At 39.8% G+C, this 15,303-nt stretch overlaps 1 protein-coding gene across 5 annotated transcripts in view; it reads left to right on the forward strand.

Moving 5' to 3' along the window:
- EML4 (EMAP like 4) overlaps positions 1-15,303 on the forward strand; it is a 257,731-nt gene that overhangs the window by 153,858 nt on the left and 88,570 nt on the right. For 3 of the 5 annotated variants that reach the window (XM_073339049.1, XM_073339047.1, XM_073339048.1), the window contains exons 3-5: positions 3,385-3,514; positions 9,909-10,079; positions 12,129-12,257. In XM_073339049.1, the coding sequence (XP_073195150.1) occupies positions 3,385-3,514; positions 9,909-10,079; positions 12,129-12,257 (430 nt within the window). The remainder of the gene's footprint in view (positions 1-3,384; positions 3,515-9,908; positions 10,080-12,128; positions 12,258-15,303) is intronic. The other 2 variants (XM_073339050.1, XM_073339051.1) reach the window with 1 other exon arrangement.

Genomic DNA, 15,303 nt, shown 5'->3' on the forward strand with positions numbered 1-15,303 from the left:
ATTGGAAAGTCTGTAGTGAGTGAGACAATGAATTGCAAGAAAAGAAAGAAGGGTCTCATGGCTCAGGCAGTTCGATGCCTTAATAAATAATTTTAAAATAGTTTTGTGTGTGTAAATTCCTAGATTTAAAAACAAACTGGAAAACAGAAATTCCTTCATGTGGCATCATATTGACACCTATGTGGTTCGTCAGAAGGGTTGGAACCTTTAGATCTGCCTCACTGACATCTGCTACTTGAGCTAATGGAGTAACTGATGGCAGTAGTAAGTTGTAACCCACTGCCTGTGGGCTAGCGCTAAAGCGGGGGATAAGATGCTTGTTGACAGTAGAAGAATGGTGAGACTCAGGGATCTTGGGTTCCATTCCAGCCTTTGGGGAAAGTGTGTTCTAGTGTGCACAGAATGTTTTGCTCATTTTCTCCAAGCTTAACCCCTTCCACCCTGTCCCAGTTCTTGTTCCATCCTAGCCAGTCCCCAACTACAATCCACAGGCTTCTCATCCCAGTCTCTTTGCTTAGCCAGCTCTAGTCTCCCACTATGGACTTCTTGCATCAGTTCTGGTCTGCTCCCCACCAGTTCCAATCTTTCACCACTCCTAGTGCAAGTCTGCTTGCCCTGCCAGTCCCACTTTCTCCCCTCCCAACTGCTCTTCCAGTCTATCTCTTTTGCTCAGCCTTGCCTCCAGCTTCCACATTCCCCATCTCCACAGTCTTCCAGTCTGTGGCCCTGGTTCCTCATTTATTCTCAGTGACCAAGTCCCTGCTCCAAAGCAGGGGGATGCTAGAACATCTCACGCAAAGGTCGTCAGTGTTTTGTAGCATGGGTAAAACAATGTATTTGTCTGTAGCTTCATTCTTGGAGATGGCTGAGCCATTTTGGGGGTTGCCTGGGGCCTCAGCAGGTGCTGGGAGAGGGTGGCCCAGCTGCTTGGGGGGGAGGCGGAGGCCAGGTGGTGGCACGCGGACTGGGACCCCCGCTGGTGCTGGGTGGAAGGGGTCGTTGGGGCCGGCAGGCTCCCTACCTGGCTCTGCACCTCTCTCTTCCCTCCCGCTCCCACCCAGCAGCAGCGGAATCTGGGTGTGGGAGGGGACAGGGGGTTGTGGCACAGGACGGGGTGAGGTGAGCTCTGGGCAGGCACTTACCAAAATAATTTTCCAAAATAATTCGGTCTGAGCTAGACACCCGGCATGGAAAATTTCAGCCCAAACAATTAAAGTTTGACAAAGTTATAAATAAGGCTGCGAGTTTGTCACAGGGGGTCATGGAAGTCATGGATTCCGTGACTTTCCCTGACTTGTGCAGCGCCTGCTGCACCTGGCTCAGGGGCAACTCAGACAGCCCCTGCTTGTGCCAGGTGCACTGGCCACTGCTGGGGCAGTCTTGGGCCGTTGCCCCCACCCCTCCGCAGCAGAGTTTGCATGTGGGAGGGGGCACTGGCCAGGGTGAGGAGGCTCTGGGCAGTGCTTACCTGGGGGGCTCCCTGGAAGCGGCGACATCCCCCTTGCTCAGTTGTTAGGTGGAGGCGTGGTCAGGCACCTCTGCACGCTGCCTCTGCCCAGAGCGCCGGCTTCGCAGCTGCCATTGGCTGGGAACCACGGCCAATAGGAGCTGTGGGGGTGGTGCCTGCAGGCGGACGCAGTGCGCAGAGCTGCCTGGCCATGCCTCCGCCTAGCAGCTGAGGGAGGTGGATGTCGCTGCTTCCGGGGAGCCCCCCCAGCTAAGCCCCACCCAGAGCCCGCCTCCCCCTATCCTGTGTCTCAACCCCCTGCACTCTCCCACACCCAAACTCCCTGCCTGGCTCCACGCCTCCCCCCCAAGCAGCTGGGCTGCCATCCCCCAAACACCCACGATGGCCCTGGGCAGCTGCCCACTCCAAGTTTTATTCACTGTTATTTTTAGTAAAAGTCATGGAGAGGTCACAGGCTGTGAACTTTTGTTTACGGCCCATGACCTGTCTGTGACTTTTACTAAAAATACCCATGACTAAACCGTAGCCTTAGTTATAAGCAGCTGAAAACAGGGTCTTATGATGGGAAGTGTCAGGCTACTTCAATGGACAATACTACCCTCCCTGCCCATTATAAGGACCTCCTGGCAATGTACCTTGGTGTGTATTGTGCCATTCTGTTTATAATGGCCTGGGACTTCATACCTCGTGGTTGCTACAGCTCACTTGTAATACAGCCTTGTGTGTGCTGATGGCACTATGAAGTAATAACACAGTGATCTTTTGGCCAAAATCCTCTTCCCAGGCCACAGCCTGAGTAATTCAGTTGTATACTTGGTAGAAGTCAAGCCTCTTCAAGACAGTTATAGCTAAAATAGCTGTCTTGGCCCTGGAACCCCACCCTGGGACAAGAAGTTTTGTGTAGCAGTAAATGCTGTGGTCTTTACCAACCTTGGGCTCCTTACCTTACCTTGTGTTCACAAGGTGTAGGAAGCCCCAACAGAGTTGTGTTGTGCCCCCTCCCCTTACACAGGATTTTCCACTCTAAATGTACATTTATTTGCATATAGTATCTTCAATATTTACCTAATGGGAATGGTTTGAAGTACATTGTATTTCAGTAATGACATGCTATCTTTCTGGTTTCTTCATACTTCTTATCACAAAGCACTTTATGAAGGGGTGATAATGATGAGAGAGCCTACCTGATGAGCTTCTGGGAAATGTGATGATTTAAGATGACTCAGCTTTTTGAGCAACAGAATGCTGCTGCACAAGGAATTTATATTTCTGTTGCAATCACGACTAAAATAATTCTGTGGCAAGTGAAGCTTAGGACGATACTGTGCCAGAGTATTGTATTATAATTTACCATTTGACTGTAACATCCCATTTGAGTTACTCCACTTTGCAATTTAAAATATCACTTCTAATGTTTCCGTTTTTGAATTCCACAAAAGAATCCTCCTATGTACAAACATCCTTAGTTTTGGCCGTTAAAGTGCTGTTTCATTAGCCAGATGTGTATGTGAACATATTTTTGGTTAATAGTTTCATGTCAGATAAACTTTATTCCTAGCTTAAACAAATTGTTGAACTACCAAAACACAGTATTTCTTTGCAAAAACTAGATGTTTATTGGTTTGGTGTGAATGTTTGACAATAAATCTTTATCTACCTATCCATCCACTTACCCACCCACATGAGGGTGTTCATATACACACTGCATATGAATTGTTCTTGTTCCTACGGTCGTCTCTTAAAGTTTTAAATGATTTCAGAACGCGATTTTTGGATTAATACACACATCCTTTGTCTTGAATGCCAGCAACAATGCTGTATGAAAGCCAACCCCACCTGTTATGGTTCTTAATTTGAATGTCACGTGGATGCCTTGAAAGCTACTATAAAATCTCTTCTTCTTAAATTTCTTGTAGGTCAGCCAGGCCTCCGAGAAGCTATCTCTATGTCCTGTATAACCAATGGAAGTGCAGGAAGCAGAAAAACAGGCCATAGTTCCTCTGTATCAATTGCCAGAAAAGAGACCCTCTCATCTGCTGCTAAAAGGTACTGGCGTCTTAAAAAGTTAAATTATACACAACCACAATAAGGAAGCCCCTTTCTGTGTTAATTTTGAAGTTTTCTGAAATATACCAATTAAAGAATAGGATTTAGACTCATAGCATACCATTAGAATTCGTAACAGCTGGATATATAGAAAGGGGATCACTTTGGTTTTCAGTGTACAACACATGAAATTAAAGTTTCGCAAAAAGAGGAAAAAAACATATTTCTAATAGGCATTTTTGTTCCAAAATTGAAATGAGCCACTTGGACAGACAGTCATGCTTTTTAGCATGCGCCTGAATTTTTTAATCTTTGAAAGGAAATAAACAACAAATCTGACATCATGGTCTTGAATGAAAATAGTAGATGATACCAAAGTGAAAATTATGAAATGAGTTAGGTGAATTTAGGAACTTGTGTTAATCGATTCTTTATAACTTTATATGGCACTTTTCAAATTTAAGAAATTTCTTGTTGCAGGATTTTACAAAACAAATTTTGTAAAAATAAAATAGCTTGAATTTGCATTTTATTTAGTATCTAATATATATATATATATATATATATATATATATATATATATATATATAATTGATTTTTTTTTCATACAGTGGTGTCAGAAACCAGCAAAGTGTTTTCTTATTTATTGTTTTCTTCTGGGACTTTTAACCACTCATTTTTCAGCATCTCGGAGGAATGGTTTGTTTCTGCTCCTGTTTGTTGGAGAGAATGAAAGAAAGAGCTGCCACAGATATAGCTATGGAACACAGCACACGTAAATGTTTTACCATCTGTTCAATTATATATGAAAAGTTCTCGGTCTCTGTAGAGTACTGTGCTGACTTCAGTGGATGATTTATGATTCAGTGTGGATTTAAATATTGTGCTATACAATTAGACAGGGATGCAGTATATTTTAGGGATTAAAGATATTGTATGTAAACCTAGGCCACTTACCTTTTCTTCTGCCTTTAATCAGTAAAACAATTAAACAGGAAGAGCGAAGCAGAAAATGTTTAAGGCTCTTTTGAGTACAGAAAGCAGAATTAATTTGCTTTTTTCTATTCTCAGTTATGTAGTGTCTTAGTTTTTTAATGTCTGACTTCCCCTATCCTACAATGAATCGAACACTGACATCTCTATCTATTGGAAAGCCAGGAGCTCTAAAAGAGAGAGTCACTTGGGAAGGTATATATGAGCTAGTACTTCCCCATTAATTTTGTCCTGGAAGTATGGAGCCTGGGTGTCTGCCCTCTCTTTCATACTTCCTTCCCAGCTCGTCCCTTCCACCCCCTGTTCAAAGCGAAAAAAGGAGACACGGGAAGAGACTAGCTATGTCAACATAGCTTTTAATGACAGGTTTCAGAGTAACAGCCGTGTTAGTCTGTATTCGCAAAAAGAAAAGGAGTACTTGTGGCACCTTTGGTTAGTCTCTAAGGTGCCACAAGTACTCCTTTTCTTTATAGCTTTTAATGGAGCCAAACCTAAGGGAAGAAGATGGATGGACAGATGGCTGGCCGGAAGGAAGGAAGGAAAAGAGAGTTTGAGAAGAATCAGAGAGAATGTCAGACCCAAGACCTTGTGGGGGAAAGAATCACTCCTGCATCTCCTCCCTCCATGTCACCGGGAGCTCTGTGAAATTGCCTAGGGGAATCTTGGACATATACCACTTCATCAAGACTACAGATAATCTGGATGAAGGTTCCATGGGCTCTGTGACACAGCTTGTCCAGATGAGAGAAAGGTTACCTGGTTGCTATAGGATCATACATTTGTTATTGGTTGGGGAGAAAGCCCATCTGTATCCTTCCAGGATATTACTCTATGTGAGTATGATCCTAGATACATACTGGGAAGGCTTCCATGTATCCAAACAGACTGTCTGTCTTCTCTGCAGTTTTACCTCCAGGAGGGCTATTAATCTCAGCCTGTCTTCACATCAAACATTTCTTAGACTACTTGATTGCCTGTGTAGACCAGGCTTCCTGGAGTATAGCTTGATCAGAAGTTCTTTTGGTTGTGTAAAGGAATCTCCATTTTCTGGATGTTTCACTCCTTGTTTCATTATTGGTACAGCAATATCCTTCTGAGTCTAAGGTTTACTCACCCCGACAGCTCAGGTTTGTATAATTGCAACACAGACTTTTGGGGTTAGAGAAAGTCATTCAGGCCCCTTTGCCTTCAGTGGAAATTTTCCCCTTAAAGTGCTCATGCAACATCAACTTGTTGAACTGAGGACAGTGAAACCAAATCTTATATTTGCAAACTGTTACTTAGCGGCCTTCTGGTTCTGTCATGGTTCAACAGCTGTACAGCAGTCTCTTACATCATCCCACAGGTGGGATGCTAAAAATTCAGCCATAATTTCAGAAGCACTGCATGAGTATTTTTAGAGGCACCAAGGGATTTGGGAACCTGGTTCCTTTGAAAACCTGAGCCTGGATATTCTCAGTGTCATATATAATTCTGGCTTCTGTTAGGGCAGTCTATTTACAGGGCAAAGATTGGCTCAGATCCGTGGGATTGATCCCAGGGGAACGGTGCCTGAATCTGGAGATTTTCCATTCTGTATGTCAGCATCTGGGTCATCTCTTAGGACTATCATGCCACCAGGAATTCTGCAAAATCAACCTGATTTTTCTCTGTTTCTCTATCCCTTTGCTATAGGGAGAGTATTTTTGATGAATGGAAGAGGAGACCTGGGTTATGCTTTCCTGTCCCTTTTCCCAGTTCATTAAATTCTCTGCAAAACCTGACAGGTCAGAGCAAAGGTGATTTTATTTGACCCCTCTTAGCCACGTGTACCTGGTTCTCAGGTCACCGGAATGTTTCTGTAGGACTATAGATATGCTTCGTTAAGGACCATTTCCCTTTGAACATTTTGGGGAGATTCAGCCTTCTGGTCTGACTGAAGGCCACGAGTTCCTGATGGAAAGAGCTGTGGATTGTCAAAAGCGGGTTGGAGGTCACCAGGATCTGAAATGTGTTCACATTTTGGTGTTGCATAAGGACTGCTCTGCAGATGACTAGCTGTTCACTCATTAGCCATTGTGGTTTATTTTGGACACTTTATAAAAGAGTCTATGGATTAATGTGGCACAGTTTCATTTAGATTGAGTTCATTGAATTCATTTAGATTTAGATAGTTCTCCAAAGAATGACTTCAGTTAAGTAGTTAAGTATAATCTTAAAATGTCAGACTTCAGGTAAGGTCACATCCTCACTCCAGTTTCTGGTTTGTTGTAGTCTGGGAGAAGAAGAGAGAATTCACAAGTTGGAATTTATCTTTGTCACAGTTCTCTCTTCCATCCTGCTTCCACTCTCCTCCACATATACTTCATAACACAACTGTGTGTATTTTGTTGGTTTCTTGACTAGAGAGCTAGGGGAAATGCTTGTTTGTGTGTGTCTTCCTGAGTGACCCTCTCTCTCTCTCTCTCTTTTTAACGCCTTGCTTCCTGGTAGTTGGACTCACTCAGTCTCCCTTTCATTGTAGGAAAGGGAAAGAAGAGGTTATGACAAGCATCATTGTTAATAAGTAAATTGGCCATACAGGATTATGAGTACAAAGTACAGCTTTCATAATTGTAATAAGAGCCTGTTATTTGCTTTAGTGGTAAGACATTGCTAGGGCTTGTTTTTTTGTATTCCATTTTCCTGTCAGAGACTTTGGAAAAAGGTGAAAGTTGTTCAAAGTACTCTTGTTTCCAGTAATGCAAGCTAAACCTAATGCAAACAAAAAATGGCTTCCAGAGTTCCAGTTGAACAGGGACTTGAGACCACAAGTTTATCTGCCAACCCATCAAAAGTCATCATGCTCTTATCTCAGGAGCCAATCACAAGCGTATCTTCACTGAAAGTGAAAAAATACTGTTGCGTGTTTCATAACTGCCTTCAAAACAAGCACATTTCTATTTTAATTTCTCTTCTAGTGACTTCCTTTAAAACAAAATATGCCTTGACAAGTTAAATTGAAGGAAACTCTCTCTCAAAAAAAAATTGTCGGCTGTGCCCTTTCTTGCTGCTTTATGATGTATGACATATCCCTGAATGATTATAAATATGTATTTTTTTTATATTGAAACCATCAGGAATATCCTGTCTTTTATCCCCTGCTTTTTACTGCAGTTTTCCCCAAAAGGATTCAGAGAAATGGGTTGGGAACTTTGAGCCCTTAATTAGAGGGATGAGATGTTGAATCTTGAACAAAGACAGCTTTTTCTCCATCTGCACTTAATGAATTTGAGTTAAATAGCGATTAACAAAAACAAATTAAAACCAGTGTTTTAGATAGGCTGAATAAAAATCATCTCCACTTTCACTTAGAATCAGATTCTGTTTCCATGGTTTGTACTAGTTTTCCATTCCATCCGGATTCTGTTTGCAGAGTGTCTTTTGTGGGGAAAGGTAGATGAGTCCAGAATTTCTAATTTAGTAAAACAAGCAGGAAAAAAACACCCTCCTCTTTTTTTTTTTTATTTTTCAGTTGGAGATAGGGAAAAAACATTTCATCTCTTCTTTGTACCTATTTTGCTTCTCTAGGATGTATAAGCTTTATTTTTTTAATTTGTAGATTACTTTTAACTTGAGAGAGGGAATACCAGACAAAATTAGAGGCAGGGGAATGGTAACCTTTTTTCTTGCTGCTTATTTTGTTTTATGGCATGTGAAAAATTTAGTCAGACTTCAAATTCCTGTAACATTTAACAGTCCACCTTGAGTATAATTAAAGGAAGAAAACATCTATATGCTGCAGAATACTACTACCTTGAGCAGCTTGTCTTGCCATTGTGTGTTTGCTTCAGCATGTCACAGGAAGCATGCAGCAATGTACTTGAAATAAGTCACATGGCAAGAGTAAATTCTCAGTTAAATGGGGATTGTATAATTGGTCTGTTAACTCTGATCCTCTCAGTATTCTTTGTACTTTAAAGAATGTATTGTTGGCCATTTCAGGACTGTATTCTTTTGCTATGGGGAGAAACCTGCAGGAGTGAAAGATCCATCCTAGTTTAAACTCTCAGAATTTAGGTGAATTCTACTCTCAAAACAGAGAGATTTGAGACATTGTTGAGGAGTTAGAAAACATGGCCTCCAAAGTCTCTGGATTCCAGTATGGTGGTCCAGTCCTCTCCTCAATTCAGTTCATCCTCTCTCTTTGCACCAGCAGCGTTTGCCCGTAAGGGGACATACACACACATTTGAAGAGGGGACAGGGGATGCAAGAGAAGAGGTTCATTTCCTGTGAAGTGCTGGCTGGAGAGGCTGCTCCCCCATTCTACCCCAACATATTTCCCCAAGTCCAATAAAGTGCTAACCACTTGAGGGACTTCCCCAGGCTTGGAAAAAGGGTGAGCATTCTACAAAGGCTCTGCTTGCCCTTTTACATGGCTCCGGGACACCTGCTCCTTGGTGTTGCTTTGCTCCTTTTCCCACATCACAGCACAACAGATCATGGGGACCTGAACTAGTGCAGGACATCTACATTAGAGAGTCACATTTTCAAATAGTGACTGTTAATTCTGTTTGTGCACAAATGTGGTAACTAGCCATCAGCTTGCCACATAAACATGTACATATGAGAATATGCACAAAACTAGCCATGTTGAGGCTGGGTCCATATATCAGTGATAGCAATAGGAGTCTTGCTATTGACTTCAGTGGACTTTGGACCAGGGCCTTCATGAATAAGAACATTTTAAAATTGCCACTTAAAATTATTTAAAGGGATTTAAAATGTTAAAACAACAAAGATTATGCTCCATTACATTGTTAAAAGTGAGGGAATTGTAATCTCATAGTTTATTTACAACAGGTGTTGAAAAAGTGACAGTTTGACCATTTAATATCTGTTATGGCCAAATAGGACCAAAAAAGGTGTACCCAGTAGCTGCTTTGGCACATGGCACATTTAGTTAATCTATTTCTGGAGAGACCCAGGACCAGTGAATGCATTTTATTGCTAACAATGGAAGGCTAGGAGGGACAAAGCATACACAACAATCTGCAGAGAGAGATACAGCAGAACCTAGGATACAGTGCATATTTTAAATTGAAAGGAGCTGTGTTCAGGTTTAAATGGGAAGGGGTAAGTAATGAACCTAAAACAGCGATAAACCTTCGCTACTTTTCCAAGTAATATAATAATATTTCTTAGTACTTGACAGGAAGCTCTCTTCAACTGTTTGATCTTTGCTTTTAGCAAAGTACTTTACTAATAATTTCATTAACAAAACCCAACAAAATCAGTAGATAATCACACATTTTCTTATGGTGATTTTTCTTTAATGAATTTTGAATTGCTTCTTCCTTCTCTGATAAAATGTGTGCATTTTTTTCACCTTCATATTATTTGCTTATTCTCTATTGTTCCATCTTATACTTTTTTTTACAGCGGTACAGAAAAAAAGGAAAAACCTCAAGGACAGAGAGAAAAAAAAGAGGAAACTCATTCTAATGATCAAAATCCACAAATTCGAGCATCACCTTCTCCCCAGTCCTCCTTACAGACTCTCCAAACACACAGGCAAACTCAAGAAAGCAAGAGCTCTGCTCCAGCTAAAAGGTTTTCACAGTACCAAAGTACAGAGCTAGAAAATGGTTGTAATGATACTAAGAGTCCACGTTTAACAGCAAATCTTGAGAAACCAAGATCCAGTTTCACAATTGAGTGCAAAAATCAGTATTTTTTATGCTGCAAAGTTGCACACAAGATGCATTACAACATTTACCACTAAATAAAGATTAAAAATGCAAATATTTCTTCCATAAATTTAAAGATGAGAAAAATAGAATTAAGACATTGCAAAGTACACAGGATATAAAACATCCTAATATGATAAAGAGAGATTAATTACAATCTTATTAAAATATATAAAAAGGTGCCAAGAAGTAATATCACTGAAAGTATGCTTTTCAAGGTATTATGTTAAACATGGCCAACTAAAACTGTGAACCATATCTTGTGCTATTTACCACATATCATAATAGCACTTGTCATAAACTAGTATCATTACAACCTTTGACTCGGGTGCCTTTCTTCCCAAACTACTGTTTAATGCGACTGCAGTTTGGATCTTTTGCTTTTTTCTCATATCCCTGCTTGGTTACAGAATGGTCCATTTCACCTGATATTTGGATTCTTATTCTACAGACATGTTTGGTGTCATATTTCTACACCAATATTAAACTGCGATTTGACCGGGGGAAGGGGACGGGAGGGATTTGTTTAGGGCCTGATCCTGCAACCTTGCACATACAGAATTCTTGCTGATTTCAGTGGGAGTTAAGTGCAGAGAACATCTGCAGGATGATGCTCTTTGATTTTTAAAATTGAATATTTTTCAAATAAACCCATTTTAAAATTTGGCTGGTTATTTTAGAGCAAAAATGTTCAAGTTCACGCCTAGTTTGTTATGATCCATTGTCACCTTTATTATTTTGAAACCTTGGGAAGGTATGGAATTCTTTCTCGGACCACTTGGCATTTTAGAAGACTAAAACAAACAATAACAATAACAAATGAATTATACTCTCAAATTTGCGCTGGTTTACAAACATTTGTTGGCTTGTGTTGCCTGAATTCACAATTCTAATAGAAAATAAAAACAACCCTTTCACTTGACTGATGCATGTTTAACACTCATAAAGGCTGTGTCTCCATGTCTTGCACAAACTCTTACAAAATCTAAAGCTGAACTTTGGTTTGTTGTTCTCCTGCCTGGCATCTTACTGCAAAGAGACTTTTTGTGCCTGGGTTTAGCATACTAATTTATTACCTGGTGGGGGAGTGGTAAGGGGATGGCTTTTAAGTCTTTCTTAATATTTTAATATGTCTTGATAACTTGTCATCATCTTTTTTCAGCTTCTTGAGATACTGTGGAAATAAGCTTGCCTTTCTAGAGTTGCAGTTTTGAATGTTGTTCTTGCAAAAAGTATTTTTGACTGGATGAGTTGCAAGGTTGTTGGCAGGGCATCTGCAGAATCATAATTCAGGTTATTTAATAACTGTTATAGCCAGACCACATTTAAACAAATTTCCTATGATAAAGATATTATACATGAAATTAACTTCAGTGAAACCAGTGACTACAAAACAGTTTTGAACTGCCATTAGCATAAATTTGGCTCCAGCAGGATTGCTGATGTAGTCTATCAGACATTCATGGGTCTAATTTTCCATGATATTGGGCCAAATCCTGCTTGCCTTATTCCTCTCTAAGAAGTCTCAGAGAAGTGAATGGAATGTTGTGCATGAACAAAGGAAGCAGGATTTTGGCCCATTGTTTTGGAGCTATTTGCTTCCAAACAGTCAGTGGCTTACAGGGCTTGGAACTTGCCACCTCAGAATGCTTCTTATGGAATTGTGCCCTATCTATGTGCTGACAAAACAGCTCAGCATTCAAAATGTTTTATTGTGTTCAATAGCCATTGAGCTTTCACTCATCTGGTTAGAACTTTTTGACTAATCTTTATTTCTGTTTTCTGGATCAACTTGAAGGAAGTCCTAGCACTGCTTTAGTCTCCTGCTGCTTGATCTGTCAATTGCATACCAGCACCAGCTATCGTTATCTCATTAATTTTTAATTTTAAACGTAAATTTTGTGTTTTTTAGCATAAAGCGAACTTCGACTGCTGAAAAATCACATAGCATGTGGGACAACTCAGATGACAGTCGTAATAAACTGTTGAGGGCAGCTTCAACATCAAAACTCATATCAAAAGTGGCAAAAAATGCAGAGAAGTAAGTATTGCCGTTTGTAGCAAAGTGGTATCTGCAAGTTTTAAGAATAAAAACCCTCAAATTAAATTGTTTTAATTTTATTACATAAGCAAATTTTGTAAACTGTCAGTTTGCATTGTTAATGTTTTGTAGATGTTGTCTGCATAATCTGACTATTCACCTCTCTAATGCAAGGAAATCTCCAGAGAATCTTAAAATCCCTGCAAAATGTAGATGTATTATTTTAAAGCATGAATATGCTTCCACTGCTACATGTTTGGATTTTACAAATTATGCATGCATATGAAGGCCCACTGTCATTCATGTACAAATTTCCCCACTTGGAAATGATTGCCTAGAACAGCGGTTCTCAAACTTTTGTACTGGTGACCCCTTTCACATAGCAAGCACCTGAGTGCAACCCCACTTATAAATTAAAAACACTTTTTTATATATTTAACACCATTATAAATGCTGGAGGCAAAGCAGAGTTTGGGGTGAAGGCTGACAGCTCGCGACCCCCCATGTAATAACCTTGTGACCTCCTGAGGGGTCCTGACCCCCAGTTTGAGAACCCCTGGCCTAGAAGAAGTACTGCAGAAGATGATCTGGGGTTATAGTGGATTACAAACTAAATATGAGTCAACAGTGTAACACTGTTGCAAAAAACGCAAACATCATTCTGGGATGTACTATCAGGGGTGTTGTAAACTAGACATGAGAAGTAATTCTTCCACTCTAATCTGCATTAATAAGGCCTGAACTGGAGTGTAATGTCCAGTTTTGGGAACCACACTTCAGGAAAGATGTGGACAAATTGGAGACTCCAGAGGAGAGCAATATCAATGATCAAAGGTCTAGAAAACATGCCCTGTGAGGGAAGATTGAAAAAACTGGGTTTGTTTAGTCTGGAGAAGAGAAGACTGAGAGGGGACATAACAGTCCTCAAATACATAAAATGTTGTTATAAAGAGGAGAGTGATAAATTGTTCTCCTCAGCCACTGAGGACGGGACGAGAAGTAATGGGCTTAAATTGCAGCAATGGAGCTTTAGATTAGACATTAGGAAAAACTTTCTACTGTAAGGGTAGTTAAGCACTGGAATAAATTACCTAGAGAGATTGTGGAATCTCTGTCATTGGAGGTTTTTAAGAACAGGTTAGGCAAACACCTATCAGGGATGGTCCAGTTAATATTTTTTAGTACTGCCTTAGCACAAGGGACTAAGCTAGATGACTTGTCAAGGTTCCTTCCAATCCTACATTTCTATGATTCTGTAAGTTTTCTCCACTTCTCTTGTCTTTATTTAAAAATAAATTTTGAAATGTTAAGGTTTCAGACACAGTTTTTATTTCATTGTAAATTCAGTTGTGTCTTTTCTGGATTTGTGTTAAGCTGCAGTTTTATACTTAAAAGTAACTGTAAAATGGCATTGTGAGGTTCCATGTTTCCATATCTCAAATATGCTCAATTTACAAGTAAAGATTTTTTTTTCCTCATGGCCCATTCTGCAAACTCAGCCTGAAAAGTAAAACAGGTCTTTTTCCTTCTTGAGCAATATCACCAGGCATAAAAGGCCAAATTATACTCTCAGATACATCTGTGCTACTCTCTTCATTTTTGGTGGGTTTGCAGAAGTTTGATTGATTTAGGCCCTGATCATGCAAACACTTATGCACATGCTTACTTTTACTACTGCAAGTAGTCCCATCAAACTCAAACAGTAGTAAGGTTAAGCATGTGTATATGTGTTTGCAGAGTCAGGGCCTCAGAATTTAGTGGGTTTTTTTAAAATGGTATTGATCATACATAATAGGGCATAAAGCTTAGCTGTGTTGGCTTTGCAATGCTAACAAAGAACAAGGAGTAACATTTTGTTCTGTGGTATAAACAAATACAACTCTGAATGCACACAGGGAGCAGATGTCTTCAGTAAAAAGGTGCCTTTTTACACAGTAACTTCACTGTAGATCTAATTAACTGTAAAGGTGGCTTAAATAGAATTGCTTTGAATGAAGCTGCAAAATCATATATGTAAATAAAGGTAAAAATACTGATGAAATACAGGGAGGTTATCATTAAAATAAGTTCTGAATTTGTAAATGAAATTAAAAAATAAAATTCAAATCTGCTGGCATTAACGAATGTATTAATAATGTAAAATAGGTTGTTTTCATACAGATTCTCAAGACCAGTGCAAAACTTAAAATTGAAAGGGGGATCACAATATTATGCTAATCTGACCTGACAGCAATACGTACATTTAGTCACAGCTTTATACCTAGACTGGAGAATTCTGTAATACACTGAAGTAGTGTGCACTAAGGATTATGGTTTAGACATTCTGCACACAATTTTCTTCCCTTTTCTAAATTCCTCTGGCAATTCAGGCTGTTGCTGGATACTGATAAAAGCTATTTAAAGACTGAAAAACTCTCTAGCTAAATCCTCTGGCTTTATTTCAGCTTATCAAGTTCCTTTTTTCAATTATTGCTGTTAAAACAGCGTAATCACAGTAGACATATTTAAAATTATTAAGAATAAAAAATGGTTGCTCTTTCCAGGCATTTTGAATTTGTGCAGTAGTTCAGGCATATAGTCAGATGTTTTGTCTTTTTTTTATGATATGCTCCTTATCCTTTGAAATGCTTCAATTATTCCACTTCTACAGTATTTCCCTAGAATAAGAAAAAAATATACTTTTCAGTGATTATGGATTAAATGGGGGCCGGAAGGATTAGGATTAATAATTGTTGGAGAAAAACAATCATCTGAGTGCATCTTCAGGTCATTGTTTAGCCTGAAATACTTAATGAAAGTGAAGCTTCAAAAGTTGTGAAAACATTTTACCATCATCTCACTTGAAGACTGTGTACTATATTCTTTACAAACGTATCTTATCATTCACTTGTCTCTGCACTGAAATTCATTGTAAAGACACCCCGGGTTGAGGAGGGTAAGGGAGGAGAAGTGGAGAGAAGGACATGTAAATACTAACTTTTTACAAATATGCCCTTGGAAATGCATGCCCAACTCCTGTTGAATCAGTTGGCTTGTGTGCATGCAT

Source organism: Lepidochelys kempii, chromosome 3 (genome assembly GCF_965140265.1).
Source record: "Lepidochelys kempii isolate rLepKem1 chromosome 3, rLepKem1.hap2, whole genome shotgun sequence".
NCBI classification, from domain to species: domain Eukaryota; kingdom Metazoa; phylum Chordata; order Testudines; family Cheloniidae; genus Lepidochelys; species Lepidochelys kempii.